Source organism: Caretta caretta, chromosome 7 (assembly GCF_965140235.1).
Source record: "Caretta caretta isolate rCarCar2 chromosome 7, rCarCar1.hap1, whole genome shotgun sequence".
NCBI lineage: Eukaryota > Metazoa > Chordata > Testudines > Cheloniidae > Caretta > Caretta caretta.
In genome coordinates, this window is record NC_134212.1 from 57,129,185 (window position 1) to 57,147,686 (window position 18,502).

General features: G+C 47.7%; 1 protein-coding gene across 2 annotated transcripts in view; it reads left to right on the forward strand.

The window, feature by feature from the left end:
* Positions 1–18,502, forward strand: part of TLL2 (tolloid like 2) — a 190,888-nt gene that overhangs the window by 114,382 nt on the left and 58,004 nt on the right. The window contains exons 3-7 of one of the 2 annotated variants that reach the window (XM_048858800.2): positions 2,764–2,841; positions 8,489–8,659; positions 11,286–11,403; positions 14,913–15,091; positions 16,494–16,599. In XM_048858800.2, the coding sequence (XP_048714757.2) occupies positions 2,764–2,841; positions 8,489–8,659; positions 11,286–11,403; positions 14,913–15,091; positions 16,494–16,599 (652 nt within the window). The remainder of the gene's footprint in view (positions 1–2,763; positions 2,842–8,488; positions 8,660–11,285; positions 11,404–14,912; positions 15,092–16,493; positions 16,600–18,502) is intronic. The other variant, XM_075130719.1, reaches the window with a different exon arrangement.

An 18,502-nucleotide genomic window follows, 5' to 3' on the forward strand; every position in this document is an offset into this window, starting at 1 on the left:
TTGTGAAGGCCAAGACTATAATAGGGTTCAAAAAAGAACTAGATAAGTTCATGGAGGATAGGTCCATCAATGGCTATTCGCCAGGATGGGCAGAGATGGTGTCCCTAGCCTGTGTTTGCCAGAAGCTGGGAATGGGTGACAGGGGATGGATAACTTGATGATTACCTGTTCTGTTCGTTCCCTCTGGGGCACCTGGTATTGGCCACTGTTGGAAGACAGGACACTAGGCTAGATGGACCTTTGGTCTGACCCACTACGGCCATTCTTATGTTTGGGGGAAAGAAATCCTAAGGATGTCAAATTCAGTTAGTCAAAAGAGCTGTGTTGAGATGATCTTAGTGGATGTAATAAGTTGCAAGATGAAATGGAACAAAGGGAAATTTTCGGATCAGCCATCACAGCTGGAAGTGAGCGATTAGGTCCCAAGCAGTCCATTTTGTCAATCCAGGTTTAGCTCACCCATGTAGTGACTTTTGTCCAACTGAATGGTAAGTGTCCCAAACGATGGAGCTTCCATCACTTCCCTTAGGAGACAATTCCACACCATAATGCATCTCCCTGCCAGGAAGCTTTTCCTGGTGTTCAGTGTTCCCCTTTCATCCCACTGCTTCTAGTCAGACCCCTTTATCCTATCCTGGTGAATTCAGATATTGCAGCATTTGGGAGAAGAAAAGATGGGTCACACTAAGAGACTTGTATCGCCCATGTGAAATCATGTTGTGCTGGGGGAAGAAATTCCAGCCCCAGCATTGAGAGAAAGTCTCAAGCTGGCGGGAGCAGACAGAGGAGAAGCCTCAGCAAGGACTACAGCAGGGGCTGGTGAGCACTGGTTATGTCAGGTGGCTTGTTGAGGGGTCAGTTATTTTATTGATAAGATGTCAGATGTAACTCAGCTCAGATAAGCTAGCACAATCTGCTGATTAAACACAGAGAAATCAGCACAAATGGAGAGGTTGATACATTACCCAAAGCTGCACGTGTGTTCTCCAGATATTGAGAATCTTCACTTCCAAGAAGTGACGTCAAGTTGTCTTTTATACCTCATTTGTGTACAACAAATAGAAAATTCCCCAAATTTCACCTTGTGAATGCATACCCTTCATCCCTTTTCTTTATTTTGTTCCATGCCTGTTTTTCAGGGTACAAAGATCATCTGCATCCATTATTTCTAACATCTTATCTAATTAAAGACACTGGTACCAATTATCTCAAAGATAACCAGCCATGCCTAGCATACTGTTTATATTTATATCTTCTAACAGATTCTGCCCATTCAAACAGCAGTCCATCTGCTAATAAGTTTTCACACTAAAGCTTTACGTCCGTGCAAGGCATGCTTGGAGTATGGTTCATAGTTATACAACTTAGCGTAAATCCAAAGCCATCTAAAAATGTGTAACAAACAAGCTGAGTGCTCCAACCCTTCCTTCTCACTTCACCTGCCCTCTGTGCTCCCCTCCCTCTTCTCCCCTCCCCTAGTCTTTCAGCATCCCCCCACTGGACCTGTAGTGTGCCCCCTCCCTCCCTTTGTCTGTCTAATCCCCCCCTACCAAACCTAATAAAATTTAGTTCCCCCCTGAAAAAAGAAAAAATATTGTGCCACATATGGCATTTGAAACCATTGCTCTGCTTCAGTGTCACATCCTGATCCCCACTCTGTTGTGTTTATTTAGATTGTGAGTTCACTGGGGAAGCGGTTGTGTCTCAGTATGTTTGCACAGGGAGCCCTAAGAGCTATCGTAATACAAATAATAGATTTGGCAGCGTATGGAAAATTGTGTTAGAAATTACAAGCTATTACTTTGTGGCAAGGGGTGACCTAGTCCTGCTGGCAGGCTAGGGGCTCTGTAGGGAAGCATGTGATCTGGGTCTAGCTGAGTCAGCTGCAGAGAGGCAGCCTAGATTAAGTGGAGTGAGTTGTGCCTGTGTTTTAGGGAGCATCCTGCTTTATCGCATTCTGGTTTTGGGTTATTAGCGTGTTAAGGTTCTGAATTCTAAGAAATAAAGTTGTGTTATGCTGCAATCTTTGAGCAAGAGTATTTTATATTCTTATCTAACTTTTCTGTTTGTATGACATGAACGTAAGATTCCTCCCCTCTTTTGGTCTTTACACTCTTCAGATGTTTGCGGATCAAGATGCAAGATGTTTGCTCATCTCTCAGTCAAGCTGTACAGATCTGCTTTAATTTTCCTTTGCAAGTGTTGGAAGTAGACTGGTAATTTGGCCCTGAGTGAACTGCATGAAATAAAGTGGAATTGCACAGTTCTTTATATTCAGTATTGTACTAACACCTAGAAGGATTGTTGTTCTCAAGTGGGGGCAGATTCATCCCAGGTAGAAATCAATTAATTGAGTGGCCAGGGATGAGGAGTGGCTTATTTCTTTATCATGTCAGTGCCTTTTATTATTGTATTTAATAGCCACCATAAAGAATGCCTGGCTCTGAAATAGCGCTTTCCATTCACACATCATGTTACAAAGATGGTATTACAAACTGGGGTGCAGAGAGGTGATGTCACTTGCCCATGATCAGAGAGCAAGCTAATGGCAGAGCTGGGAGCAGAACCCAGTTCTCGTGAGCCCCAGTTCTGTGTGCTACCCACCCGGTCCCGCACGTGGAAGGAGAGCGATCACTTTCCATCCCCATGGCAGGTCCCCTTCCAGGGATCGCACTGAGAATTCGATGTGCGTTGTTGTCCTTTTGGTGCATCTGCTCTCCCTGCCTGCTCACAATGGGCTCTCTCTCTTTCCTCTCTTTACAGGTGGCCTAGGGGAGCAGTCTGCTGGGCCCAGCCAGAACATCACGGCAACCAGTCGTAGTAGCAAAAAAGTTAAAAAGGGTAATGTGGTGCCCCGCCCAGACTTTTGGGTATCTTTTATTTCCTTTTTTATCCACTGTAAAAGAATGTTTTGTCCTGTGTACGTGTGCTTGTGCGTATCAGACCAGCTGTATCCCTGACCCACCTTCTCGGACCTGGGTGGAGGTTCACCGGGGTGGGTTTGGTCCAGTATAGCTCAATGAGGATGCACTGGCTGGGTGGTGTTTGTGAGACTCCTTGCCCCTCTCCAAAAGCTAAGCTAGCTGGGGACATGCACCACTTTGTGAAGCAGGCATATTGAGCCTTCTCATTTGCAGGAGCTATCAGTGACTGGTTCCCTCCCTAGGTCAGAGTTCAAACACTAATGAGAGCAAAAAGAGGGAGCTGCCACTGCCTAGACTGTACCTGGTCTGTGGATAAATACAGGACATCAATCTATGGGGCTGGTGTAATTCCTACAGGTGCTACATGCCTTGCATTTACAAATCGTTCTTCCCACTTTACAGGTGGAGAAACTAAGGCAGAGAGATTGAGCAACATCCCTGGGGTCATATACCAAGTCAATGGTAGAACTGGGATTAGAACTCAGGAGCACCTGGTTTCTAGTCTAGTGCTCAGTCCCCTGGACCAGGTAGCTTGAGAATAGCTCCTGCTGAATTACCCAGTGTTTGCCACTTGGCCTCAGGATTAAATTCACTAATTCAAGGAAGAGCAGTTCATGGATATTGTGTAGGGCCTTGTTATCCAGAAGGCTGAATAGTGTTACTGGTCTTTCTGCTCACTTCCCATTTGAGATACACCGGTGCAGATACTCGTTTAAAACTGAGCTCAACCTTTCTGACAAACTGTCCATATCTAGCGATGTGAGGCTAGAACATACAGTGTGTGTACACAAGCAGCAGGAACCATTTCATAGCCCCTCTCATCCCAAAGCACTTCATGAGCTACAGTCAGCGTATGAGAAATCTCTTCACCCCACCGCTGAAATGCTGCCACTTCTGGGGTGGCTGTGGCAGCTAACAGCTCACCACAACACTTACAAACTCATTTCAAGACAGGAAGTGAAGAAGGAAGCTGTGCTCAGTTGAGACTGCAGGAGGAACGTTAGGGAGGTGGACTCCTATAACTGTCCAGACTAGCATTTGCAGTGTTGTAGCCATATTGGTCCCAATATATTAGAGAGACAAGGTGGGTGAGATACTGTCTTTTATTGGACCAACTTCTGTTGGTGAGAGAGACAAGCTTTCAAAGTCACACAGAGCTTTTCCTCTCTGGGGCCAACAACTCTCTGAATAAGAACAGCCACTGCCGTTAGGAAAAAGATAGGGCCTCTCTCGTTTTTAGCTTCTGTCTTCATTCTTTGTGGCATGTACTGGGCACAGAAAAAACTCCCCTTCACACTGATGACTGATATGAGGACAATTGCTTAAAGCCATGAACTGTATAGTCCTTGCTGGTAGCACAATGCTGCCTTATTTGCTACCACTTCCACAAGCAGCCCCAGCTCTCTGCTGGAAGCATTGGGACGTTGTCGAGACAGTTGTTGAGAAGGAAGGGCAGCTTCCTCTAGGGCCTTGCCACAAGTTGAAGAGCACGGGGCAGAATCTCGGAGCTGCCAGCAGGGAAAGGACCAGGAGCTGCCAATGGGGTCTGAACCAGGGGCTGCCCCAGCAAGGTGCATTGGGATCTCTAGGGAGGGGAAAGCACCTACAGCTCTGCTTTCCCAGTGGTTTCCCAGCCGACACAGGAACACAGCCACAGAATCTGTCCCATGGAGCTCCTCATGTGCCACAAACTGCAGGCTTGGGCTGGAGCGTGGGGAAAAAGGCGACTAGCTTAGCTTGATTGGTGGTAATTGTCCATGTGTGTATTCACTAAGCCTTATGGTAGGCCAAGGATTGTGCGAGATGGTGGCTCGGAGAAGGTGTCCATGGGGCCCTCTCTCCCCTTCCCAAACCATGTAGCCATCTGAATGATGCATGCCGCTGCCCATAGACTGCACCCAGAGAGCGTCACTGCACCCTGTTAAACATCCTACCTCGATGGCAGTCAGTGTAGAGAGGATGGGCCATGACCCTGCCTTTGTCCTGCTTCACCTCCATGGGGCTCCTAGACCCACTATCTGCTGCAGAGTCCTCCAGTCCTTGCATGGTGAGATGTGCCTGATTGTGAGGGCCCAAGTGCTAGTCTCCTTCCATCTCCCTCACCCTCTTTGCACCCCCAGAGATCTCCCCCAGTCTAGCCCATAGCACTGTAGAGCACAGGTAGGCGTGTCGGGGGCGGGTGAGAAGGCAAGAGGAGAAGGTGGCTTCTCCTTCATCTGAAGCACCCGGTATTGACCGTTGTAGTAACCACAGTGTCTGACTAGCTGGCCCATAGGCTGGTTCTGGGATGGGCCGTTCCTATGCTTCTAAAATGTCTGATGCTCCTGCTCCCCTCTGCAGCCACATGAGACCCCTTCAGACAAATGCAACCGAACAAAAGGCAAATTCCAGGCATTGTGTCCTCGCTCAACCTGCAGCTTCAGAGAAGGCATTTGACAAGCAAGCATGGGCCCTGCAGGAGGTGGGGGGGGAGTTTGAAAGTTCATCCTTCCATCCCTCTGCTCTGCCTTAATTTCCTTCTCATTGTGCAAGACTGCTCAGCCTTGACAGCACTGATTTGCTGCTTCACGTCTCCGCCAGGAGGATGAATGGGAGAGGGGCTCAGTCCGCAGCCCCTGCTAATCACGGTGGGCCATGGGGACCCCTCTTGCATGGAGAGTAAGGCTCAGCAGACTCTGAGTATTTTTATAATGAGGCTTTTTAAAAAAAACAAAACCAAACCCTGCGTGTGTTACTGATTCAGGAAGTGAGGCTGGTAACTGGCCACACAACCACAGTGATGCTGACAACAGCGCAAAGGCACCTCTGCCTGGAGCTTCAGCAAAAATCAGCGAGCCGCAAGCCTGGATCGCGCCCCCCCCAGTGAGTGAGCAGAAGAGTACGGATCTGGTGCCTGTGGATTGGAGAGGGGGCATTGCCAAAGCATTGTTCCCTTCTTTTCCCAACCCTCCACCCGTGCAGCGCAGCAGAGGTCCGGCTCCGTTTGGGGTGGGGTGGGACTGGGGGAGCACAAGGGGCCACCAGCCACTTTGTTTTGTAACACATCTATGAAGTTGAAGTGTTCTGGGATGTAAGATGCCACTGGGACAACCCTAAAAGCCAATTTCTCCCACTATCCCTCGATCAAGTAGGGCACTGGCAACAACATGGCAAGCTTCTTTTACTGCCTCAGCCCTGACCTGCAAGGGCCGTCTGCAGAGGTGTGTCCCAGGGCGCTCACTCATTGTCGTTGGGGCCTCTTTGGGGCACCTCTGGGATTTGCTCTCCACCAGTCTGACACTTCTTCCATCAGTTCCTCGCCCTGTGGTCTTTCTTTTTCTGGGACCTGGGGTGCTCCTTCTTTGTGACTCTCCCCTCCAGCCAGTTCACCATAGTCCTCCCTTTCCAGGGTGTCAGAGTCCCCTGGATTAGCAACCCATTTGCTGGCCCAGTCAGCCTTCCGGGCCACAACCAGATCCTGTGCCGCTGGTAGAAGAACTCAGGCTGGCTGACTACTCCGGGTTCCAGTCCAGGGACTCTGCACCTGGCAACTAGCCCCAGGTCCTGGGGCTACTTTTCTAGATGCCTTCCTATTTCCCTTTTTATCTTCTGGACCTCCTCTGAGTTCACTGGCCTGAATGCCCTCTTCTCAAGGAGTAACTGCAGACTACTACTTCTCTCCTCTGTAGCCCCAAACTCACCTCCCTTCTCCCCGGGAGCTACTGCAGACTACTACCTCTGCCATCCCCTTCTTTTTTTTAGCTTGCTGGCTGTATCCAAGCTCAGCCTGCTCCTGCCCAGCTGGGCTTCACAATCAATTGGTATTTCAGTCTCTGGCTCTCCCCCAGGTTGTTAATTGTCCTAACAACCTACTCTACCTACAGTGGGATGGACACCCCATCCCAGGGTGAAAATGGAGTGGTCAATGACCCATTCATTCAGCCCTCAGCCCTGATGCTGCCACCCGGGGCATTGATTAGCTCGAGTCATGTCACTGGCTTGTCTTTGTGATGGGGCTGTTTGTCCACTAGGTACTGAACTGAGGATCTGTCCAGGTTGCAGCTGGGGTATGTGACTGCAGGAGGTGTGGACGTACCTGCACAAGCCTTAATGTAGCCAGCTCAGGTTCCATTAGCAGGCCAGCATGGACTTCAGCGCGGATTGTACAAGCCTCCCTGGAGCCCTGGGTAATCACTGGGCAGCTAGCCCCCACTGAAGTCCATGCTGCCACAGTTTCGCTGCTATCAGTACCTGAGCTAGCTAGATTAAAGCTAGCTTGGGTGTGTCTACACCTGCTGCAATTCCATCCTTTCATTGCAACATAGACCTACAGTGAGACTCACTAGCTGGAAATTCCCATGGGCCATACAGCCTGTGTGTAAGTGTTCTTTAAAACAAGACAGAGGAATAAAGCAGACAGCAGGGAAGCTGTCTATGGTGCAGTAAATGGGACATTTGTAAGTGCTCTCAGAGGGTCATCAACAAAAGAAGATCTGCAGCTCAGTCAGCTCTAACTTTGGCTACAAAGAGACTGTCCCTCAGAGTTAATAAATCACTGTTAGAACTGGACCAAGTGTGTTTGCAGCAGCACCAAGGCAGATGGAAATTAACCTTGTTGCCCATTTAACAAGTAAGGGGGAGACATTTTCTCATTTTGCCTGTTAACTTTTTATTCTTTTTGTACCAAAACAAGAGATAGAATGTGACAGATTTGTAACTGATGCTGGGGGTCAAATTTCTCCATTTTTCCATGGTGAAAACCTGCATCCTCCTGGCAGAATCTGCCCAATCACAGACCCTCCCAAGTGCCTGAAAATTACACATGAAAACTATTCAGCGTAGAATTTAGGAGGTTGTTCCTTCATTTTGTGAGAGCAGATTCCACTCCTAAGTAGAAGTAGGTTTGGCTGCTTTTACCATTATAAAAATATAGATTTGTGGAATAGACTTCAGTCTCTAAACATGTTAGTATGAAGATGAGTCGATAAATTGAGAGTACACGCCAAATCAGTAACTGCCTTCGCAGTGGGATAAACTCACAGGCAAAAGGACAAGGATACAGTTATGAGTTTATATGAAGGACCCTAGCATTGTGATTACACTGGAAGGCCTAATGATTGTAATTGTTCAGCCTCCCTGTGCTTTGACTGACTGAGATGCAGTGCAATGCAATGCAACGGAATCTATGTCATCTAAAATGCCAGGAGCCCAAGCTGCCAATTTGGGGTTTAGAGGCAAATTCTGGTGCTGTTCGGATCTGGGATTTTGGTTTGGTCCCGTCTCTACTCAAACTTCTAACTCGATGTCCCTGTCAGTGAGATCACTGTAATGTGAAGAAACAGCAGAATGGCAATTCCCCATCTGCTTTAGCATTGAGGATGGGGAAGGTCAAATGATAAGACCGTCTGCTACAGATTAGCTCTATGATAGCCCTGAAGAAAACAAGGGCAGACCTGGATGTGGCTTCTGGTTCACATTAACAATCTGATTGTTCTGTTTTTGCGTGCACTGAGGCCAGGGTATTACTTTGGGGCTGCCCTGGGAAGCAAGAGGATTTAAACAGTGTTGCAACTTTTGTCTTGCAGATGACAGGAGGAACGCCACACTCTCAAGGAGGCCAAAGGAAGAAGAGTATAAAGACCTGTCCCTCTCAGCCGCGGGCTCCTCTCCCAGAATCCGCAGGGCAACCACATCCAGGGCAGAGAGAATCTGGCCCGGAGGGGTCATACCCTATGTCATTGGAGGAAATTTCACTGGTCAGTAGCAAAACCCAATGCTTAGTTAGCTGTTTGAGGCTTGGGGAACTCTTCTTAGGAGAACTTCATTCCTGGCTCAAGGGTGCCTGATCTTTGGGAGCCCTTCCCTGGAGAGGGCTGGCTGCATGGCGAAGCGGCTAGACAAATAGCCGAACCCCACCCCTGAAGTTCCTGGAGAAAGGCCTCGGCACTCAGTCCAGCCTACCTCTGTGCAGCTGGACACTGCTTAAAACTCCTGTTCTGTGGTGGGTCAGAATCTGAGACCTGAGCTTGTTTCCTTGCTGTCTGGGTCTCTAGGATGAGAGTGCTGAAAAGGCAGGGCATTCTGACCCACAGGCATGGGGAAGAAAGTGCATTGGGCTGTTCTCGTGTGATCCCTCTGGCCAGCAGATCCCTGAGACTACAGCGCCTTGTGATTCTCCTTTGCACAGTTGGTCAGTGTGATGCCGAGCCACGAAGCAGCTGGGTGGGGAGGAGGAACAGGGAGCTCTAAGCTGGATCGCTGGATGGAATGGGGGATCTCTTAGTACAGCTCAGAGACCCTTGGTTGCACCACCTTTGAGCAGTGTCCAAATAATCATCACTTCCAAGAGTAGCTGCCTGGAGAGGGGCTGGTGTCCTGCCTACTGTGTTGCAATATCCATTGAGAGGATGTGGATGTCTTTGCCTCTCTAGTGCAGCCCTGCCAGGCCATGCTTCCTTGTGTCTTTTGCTGTTTTGTTACCAACCAAGTGCATCTTAAAACATTTGTTTGGTTCCTGCCATCTCCCAGTGCTTTGTGCTTTGTCTGGGGAAGCCACAGGAGAGGTGCCCAGCTACCACCCTTAGTCAGAGCAGCCTGGGAAAGGGTTTAAAGACGGGGGGGTCACAGCTTCTACAGAACCCTAGATGTGGGAACGAGACCATCCCCCACCCTTTCCTGCACAGGCCAGTGCAGGATCCTTCTCTGTAAATAAATCTCCCAGTGGTCTGTCCACCCTCACTTTAAATAACTTCAGTGATGAGACTTCTAGCACTTCCTTGGGGAGACTGTTCCAGTCTGATCTCTCACGGTGGCAATATTTCTCCCAATATTCAACCCATTTCATCCTAGTACTCTGCACTATACTCCTTGTGGCCTCTCAGTGCACTTTCTACTTGAGGTTTGCTCCCTTCAAATATTTCTCCATGGTTCTAGCTCCTTCTCTTAACCTAGCTACCCAGTGAGGGTTCAATTATTGCATTGCAGTAGAGCTCACAGGACAGGGCGGTGCAGAGGCGCTGTCCCAGCATGAGCTCCTGGAGGAATTGTGCCACTCAGGTGGGCATAACTGCTCCAGCAGTCCCTAGGTGCTACAGGTGCAGTGCCACCCTCCCCTCACTGGTACAGCATGCACAGCCACTGCAGCATGGCAGCATGTCATAGACTCTAAGGCCAGAAGGGACCATCATGATCATCTAGTCTGACCTTCTGCACATCGCAAGCCAAAGAACCTCACCCACTCCTGTAATAGATCCCTAACCTCTGGCTGAGTTACTGACATCTTCAAATCATGATTAAAGACTTCAAGTTACAGAGAATCCACCATTTACACTAGTTTAAACCTGCAGCTGACCCATGCCCCATACTGCAGAGGAAGGTGAACCCCCCCCCTCCCCCCAGGGTCTCTGCCAATCTGACCTGGAGGAAAATTCCTTCTCAACACAAAATACAACGATCAGTTAGACCCTGAACCTGTGGGCCAGACCCACCAGCCAGACACCTGGGAAAGAATTCTCTGTGGTAACTCAGAGCCCTCCCCATCCAATGTCCCATCACCGGATGGTAGAGATATTTCTTGCTAGCAGTCGCAGATTGGCTGCATTATAGGCAGTCTTGTCATCCCATCCCATCCCATCCCATCCCATCCCATCCCATCCATAAACTTATCGTCTCTAGCTGGCAGTGCAGAACCCTCTCATCTCTGCCCCTTTGGGTGTAGATGTAAGCCTGGAGCAGTCCTTGTGCTCCAGGCAAAAGGACAGCAATTGCTCCTGGCTCCTGTGTAAGGGCTCTGTGTGCATTCTGTGTCGCGCACTCAGCCAGGCCCAGACCATCTGTCCATGTATGTACCTTTCAATCTCGCCTCAGAAATGACTCCCTCCAGCTTTTTTCCTCGTTATTTTTTGCTCCTAGGCTGAGGAGATTTTTTCGGCAACAATTTTGCTTTATTCACTTGGATCCGGGGGAACATACACCCAGTGCAGACCTGTAATTACCTGAGCTTTACATCTTTTGTTTCCCTGCCCTATGCTGGCACGGGAACGAATGCTGCAAGATTGTAGGCACATACAGAACAAAGCACCATGCAGCGCTGGACATTTGGCCTCTCCCTTTTGCAACTGTGCCTCTTGATGGCAGAAGCAGGGAATCTGTACTTGTTTATATATGCACGAAATATACTGTTAATGCTTAATCGTGTTCGTTAGTCATTTTAATACAGTAACTCATCGAGTGTAAGGAGGAAGGACAAGCCTGGGTTTCTATACTAAGCACTAAAGGTCCAGCTTTCAGAGGTGCTGAGCATCTGCAGTGGCAGTTGGAGGCCATGGGAACAATGGAAAAATGGGGCCCTAAATGTTTGTCCTGCTTCGATTTCTTTTTCAGGCAGCCAAAGAGCTATTTTTAAGCAGGCCATGAGGCACTGGGAGAAGCACACCTGCGTGACTTTTGTGGAAAGGACTGACGAGGAGAGCTTCATCGTGTTCACATACAGAACCTGTGGGTAAGCGCCGCGCACTGGAGCACATAGCAGTGTCCAGTCACATGGCCTGCTGGCATCTTGCCGGATCCCGTACCAGCAAAATCAGTGATTGGTTGCCATCGTGCAAGATCAGGCCTTTGCTTCCTGGATAAAACTCCTGTTGAAAGTGTCCCACCCCCATTTTTTGTATTTCACAGATCAGAGACTATAAAACACATCGTAAGCCCTTTGGGGCTGTGTCTTGCCATCTAAGTGCCCCCAAAGGAGGTTCTGTCCCCATTTTACAAATGGCAGAGTGAGTCTCAGAAAAGTTAAACTCCCAGTCTTGTAAGGAGCTCCATTCAGGTGACTCGCCCCAGATCACACAGGAAGGCTGTGGCAGGACTGGGAATAGAATGTCAGACCTCCTGAGTTCAGTGCCACGTTGTTAACGAGCCCCTGTGTAGTTCAAATGGACAGATTCTTGAAGGCTCCAATTTCCTTTTCAGTATTTTTGCTGTTGGTTTCCTATCTGTGCTTTTGTTCTGACAATGAAAGTAGCTGTTGTTATTAATTAATGTAGCACCTGGGAACCCCAGCCATGGACCAAGGCCCTGTTGTGCTAGGCACTGTACGAACACACAACAAAAAGATCATTTCTGTCTCCAAAGCGCTTACAGTCAAAGTAAATGGGACAGTGTGTCTCTGTTTATAGTTAATTTCTAACTCTTTTCACCCTCTGGCTTCATTCATTAGCCTATAGGTCATTTGGGGAGGTAAACGCTGAATGAGAGTGTCAGAATTCCCTACCTCTTGCCCCTGTAATACCTGTTTGTTTAAAAAAAAAAAAAAAGTCATGCACATATTTTAAATTTTTGTCAGGTTTTCGGGGAAGGGAGGAAAAACAAAATGTAAACGTTGGGCCTATTGGCTCTTTAAACCAGGGCTTTCCTTAAGTCATAAAAGTGTTACACGCAAGGTGTGTCAAAGCACTGTGGGAAGGTGGGTAGGTAGGGAGATGGCATTGTTGGGGGTGGCGGTAGGAGGGTGCGTGCCTTCCCTTTGCTTGACTCAAGCACTTGACTGACTCAGGCACTTTTGCAAATGCCACCAAGTTCCCACTTGCATCTTTAGGCACCTAATACCTTCGTAACTCGGGCCCCAGATTTTCCGCCTAAGAAATCTATTGCTGGTGAATGTGCTTGGTCCCCTCTAATCATTCCCCCTCTGCCATTCAGGCTACATCTACCCTTGGAGCCGGGGTGGTGATTCCCCATTCACTTAGACATACTCACACTCGGACTCATCAAACCAGTGCGTTAAAAATAGTAATGTAGTCACAGTAGCACAAGCAGTAGCAAGTGACAGCAGGGCCATGGGATCCAGGTGAGTTTGTGCTCAGGGCAGCTAGACCTGCTTGCCACTGTCCATGCTACCATGGCTCTGCTACTATTTTTAGCTTGCTAGCTCAATGAGAACTAGCATGAGTATGTCTACACAAGCTGGGAATCACACCTCGAGCTCCAAGTGGAGACATAGCCTCAGTTTCAAGAACCCAGCATAAGTTATTGGCCCCTCGGGATAGGGGGTCTTGCCATCGGGGATGGTCTTGCTGAAATGGGCCTGAGCATTTGAGGGAGTTCCAAATCCAGCTTCATGCCTCCTCATCACAGAGGCTCTTCTCCTGAACACAGAGTTTGAACACCTCCAAACCTGATGGAGTCCAGATCTAATCTAAACTCCCCAGGCCTCTCTCTCATTAGAGAGAGATACCATGCTCTTCAGTCAAAAAACCCCCCAAAACATTAGCCTGCAGCATAGGGCGACCTGAGGCTGTTCTGCTCCAAAAACCTACCCCAGGTAAAAAAAAGCTAAAAGGGATGTGAGTGTGAGAGAGGGAGAGGGAGAGAGACAGCATGCACAATCTCTCGATAAGATTAGAGCTGTCTTCTCTGGAGCACCTTGAGCCAATAAAACATAACAGCAGCCAGACTGGGTCAGACCAAAGGTCCATCTAGCCCAGTATCCTGTCTTCCGACAGTGGCCAATGCCAGGTTCCCCCGAGGGAATGAACAGAACAGGTAATCATCAAGTGATCCATCCCCTGTCGCCCATTCCCAGCTTCTGGAAAACAGAGGCTAAGGACACCATCCCTGCCATTCTGGCTACATAATTCTAAATTATTCAGTGGATCTGATTCCATCCAGCAGGGCAGTGGTGCATACTCTGCCAGTTGATAGACACATGCTACTCCAGCCATACCAGTGTAACCCTTCTGCCCGTCAGAGTTGGCAGCAACAAGGGCTGGGTTCAATATCTAGGGGATCCATTCCAAAAACACAATGCAAACCAGCTCGAGCCCCCACCCAGTGACCTGGGACAAATATATACCACCCCCGCTGGGCGCCTCCAAGAGGCAATACTTCCCCTCTCGCAAACCCACCCCAAGCAAATTGGGGCGTGCCCTTTTCCCTTTGGTTCTTGAGTCCAGCAACCCCAAATCACCCAAAGTCCCAAAAGTCCAATGCCCCAAAAGTCTCTGTCCCCGGTCAGGGTAGCCCCAGAGTTTGAAAGTTTATCTGCGGAGCTTTACCTCCCAACCTGGGTGGAAATGGGACGGGGGTAAGAGGCACCTTACATGATCTGAAGCTGACCGCCCCATAGCTCCATAGCGGCACTCCGCTCCGCCAGCCGCCCCACGAACTCCTTCGCTCAGCTGCGCTCCACTCCGCCAGCCGCCCCACGAACTCCTTCGCTCAGCTGCGCTCCGCTCCGCCAGCTGCCCCACGAACTCCTTTGCTCAGCTCCATGGCCCACAAGCAGCTCCTGCCATCCACAAACTGCTCCGCGTCAAACTGCTTCATCAGCTGGTCTGCAAGGCACTCCAGCCGTCCTGCAAACTGCTCCACAATATATCTTCAGGCTCCCCCACTACTTAACACATCACTCAGTGATTTCAGCTCTTAGGTGAATTCAGCTTGTAGTAGGGGAGCCCCAGTGCTGGTGCACTGTCAGCCCAAAGTGAGCTCAGCAGCCTATAACTAGACTTCTAATGAGATCAAAATTAGCTCTGATATTCCACAGTGGAGAGAGGAGGAAGTGCAATTAGCATGTAAAGCCCTCACCAAGGGGCCCATACCACCAAGTATTAATACTTGTCCCCAGCCTCTCTCCATTCACACAGTTTTGGAACCCATGACCCTTGCCTAGCGAGTGCTACTTAGTTGATGGTGAATCCGTCCATCATAACAAAAGGCCACGTACAGTTCCAAGCACAGTTCCCATAATCAGGGTAATAACAATTTATTCTTCCTGCCCCAATAACAGAGACACTGGGGATCCCACAGCAGCCAAAGTGACCATTTGGGCAGCTATGGTCTCATTCTAGGCGTGGTGGGTGTGCCTATGCAAATGAGATTGGCCCCTGAAGTTCTTTTCCACAACTTGCCACACCTCACCACCAGATGTCAGGGTGGAGCTCATCCTGACACTGCTTACACCAGCATGGTTTCATTCATTAAAGTCACTCATCCAGTTGTTTGTTTTTCCAGTTGCTGCTCATATGTGGGTCGTCGAGGGGGAGGTCCCCAGGCCATATCCATTGGCAAGAACTGTGATAAGTTTGGCATTGTGGCCCACGAGCTGGGCCACGTGGTTGGGTTTTGGCACGAGCACACGCGGCCCGACCGGGACCAGCATGTCACGATCATCAGGGAAAACATACAGCAAGGTAAAGAAGAAGCTCTCATACCAATTTCAGATGCTGTGTGGTGGAAACCTCAAATCTCCCTGGGCTTGTGCACAACTCCCCTTCAGCTAAGAGTCACGGCGGGTAGCCTCAGTTATTGCAAAAGGAAACCAAACTACAATGCCAGGCATTGCAGAGAAAGAGGGCCAAAATATTCTGGTGACTAGCGATTTTAATACACTGGGAGGGGAATTTTCAGAGGGTAAGATCCAGTCCCCTTTAATGTCACTAGTTGCTTCTGGAATTCTCAGCCATAGATATTTACTAAACAGAATTATATTAAAGGAACTTACAAGATAGCTGAGAAGCCCAGTCATTATTTTGCTAACTTCAGAAATGTAAATGGTACTGGTGCTTCTCTTGATGCCAGAAGTTGCTTTACCTATCTGGTTATGTACATTAGGACGAGAGCTGGATAAGTTAGTCATAATTGTGAGCTCTCTCTAACTTTTCCAGTATGACAACAAGCACTACAGGACATGTGCTAGGCTGTGACTGACTTTTCCAGAGCATTTCTTGAGGTAAAGTTATATGGGAGAAATAGGATCAAATGTATTTTGAAACCAATATGGAAAGGGGGTTGGGCCCAACAGAGACTTGTTCTTCATTTTAGGCCCTTTGTACGTCTCAGCAGGTATAATACATTTTACATAGACCATCCAGAAATACCCCTTTTGAGTAGAGCTGGGTGAAACTTTTCTGACAAAGCATTTTTTCACTGAACTATATAGTTTTAGGTTACCTGAAGCATGCTGTGAATTTGTGTCAAATTAGCCAAATTATCTGAGCAAAAAAATAAATAAATAAAAAGAAGTCAATGTTTTTCTTGTGATGTTTTCAAAACAGAATGTTTTGTTTTTATTCAAAATTTGGTTCAAATTTACTCTTGATTTTATTTTTAAACAGGTTTAAAAAAATCCCAAAATGAAATGTTTTATTCCACCCAAACCAATTTTATTTTCAACTTTTTCGTTTTGCCAAAAAATCTGAGACAGCAGGTGGATGAGATAATATCTCTTATTGGACCATCTTCTATCGGTGAAAGAGAAGAGCGTTCAAGCTTACCCAGAGCTCTTCTTCTGAGTAAATTCAAAAGCTTGTCTCTGTCACCAACAGAAGTCGGTCCAATAAAATATATTACTTCATCCACCTTGTCTCCCTAATATCCTGCGACCAGCATGGCTACAACACTGCAGACAAAAAATTTGAAACATTTATTTTGGGTTGACCCAAAATGAAAATATTTTCTAATTTTTGTTTTGGTGATTTGGCCACCAAACCAAAAATTATTTATTTGCATCACTTGGCTTATGAGTGCTCTTTTGAGCAAGGCTTTCAGATTTCCAAGAAACATTTTTCCTTTTAATGGAGCCTTGTGTCGCAGGTCAGGAGTACAACTTCTTAAAGATGGAAGCCGGGGAAGTGAATTCTCTGGGAGAAACCTATGACTTTGACAGCATCATGCACTACGCCCGGAACACCTTCTCAAGGTCGGAATCCAAGGTTATTTCTCTTTACTACTTTATATAGCGCTTGGCTACCCAGGCTGTGTAGCGGCTAGAAGGAGAGCTGTGAGTTTATTGCAGATAAGTATGGCATATGCAACGATTTCAGGTGAAGGATGTATCAAGCTGCAGGAATTTGCCTGGCGAGCTTCATAAAGCAGAAACATAAAAATGACTCAGTGGAAACATGGGCAAATCCTGTCCTCTTCCCCACTACCCTGACCTCCACCTTGCACAAATACCCGTAAGACCTGACCTCCAAATATACTATAGAGAAACCAGGTACTTCCTGGCCGGTGTCGTCATTCTCTCCTTCCTCCCCAGTTGAAGTGACTCTGAGTGCTCTTAGCTTGCTCCTCCCACTGCAAGGATAGCGAAGGTCAAAATGTGAGTGTCGGTGGGAATTGGGCCCATATATCTGGACCCAATTCTGCCCCCACTGGTCTTGTCTAGACTTTAGGACCTGCAACTCACCACTGGTGCAGGCTAGAATGGATGGCTGTCACTGGTGGAGTAGTCCATTTTGGGTCCTTATGTAGCTGAAGCTTGTGGGAGCAAGTTAAACAATTGCAGAATTCCCATCCATGTTACAGGACAATACAAACAAACAAAGATGCTGCTGACAAGACATCACCATTTTTAGGAGCTGGAATCCTGGCTTATCCTTCTGTCATGATTAGCAAGCTAAAAAATACAACTTGTTGAGAGGTTCATGATGCTGATGACTGAAACTTACCTACTTGTGCTCTGAGCTGGGTGGAGTGAGGGCGGGTATGGGGGGTATCCCTGGGGAACTTTCAGCTCAGTTAATGAAGACCGTGCCAAGCATCCCTGCCCAAGAAGAGCCATTTACATGTGTGTAAACAAGCAGTGACCTGACATAATTCTCCTGCTCACACAGCTCTGAGCGGTATCATTGATTCTACAAAAGCAGTGGCACACCATTGCCTCAGCAAGGAAACTTAGATTAGTAACGTAAACCTTGACATTCACATTCCAGGGGCCGCATGCACTCAAAATCTCTTCTGTCTGAAAAGGGACTTGTTCCAAAAACCTCTCCTGCCACTGTAAGTGGAAGACTGGAGGAAAATTATTTTTTAGAAGATATTGAGCTAAGTATCTGAGAGTCAGATGCTGTGATGAGTATGTAGATAAAAGTGTGTGATGCCAGCTCCCACAATCCAACCAACTCCTTTATTGTACAGGGGACTTCAGTGTTACACAGCATGGTTGTGTGTGAGGATAATTCTGAACTTAGCTTTGAGCTTCCTGGTTTTCAGACTTGTGCTTTTGAATTGCAGCAATGCATTAAGCTTTATTTCCTTACCACTCCCAGACAAATCACTTTGCTAAGATAGAAGTTAAGTTGTAAATACAATCAATAACTTCAATTATTTTATTATTGCTGTACGTGATCAAGTACCCTGTGCTATGCACTACAGACTTATGACTATGGACTGTAGAATTATAAAAGGAGAGAGGAAGTTGCTAACTCCTTTCCCCTTTCAATGGTTAGTTGGAGAGAGGTGAATATAAGAATCTTTGGCCTACATTTCCAATTTGGCTAAAAGAACTGGAGTACTTGTGGCACCTTAGAGACTAACAAATTTAGCTGAGCATAAGCTTTCGTGGGCTACAGCCCACTTCATCGGATGCATACAGTATTCTCCACTGCATGCATCCGATGAAGTGGGCTGTAGCCCACGAAAGCTTATGCTCAGCTAAATTTGTTAGCCTCTAAGGTGCCACAAGTACTCCAGTTCTTTTTGCGGATACAGACTAACATGGCTGCTACTCTGAAACATTTCCAACTTGGGTGCTTAAAGTTAGGCACCCAAATAAAAGTTTTCCTCGGGTGTTGAGCACCCATAGTTTCCACCAAACCTGT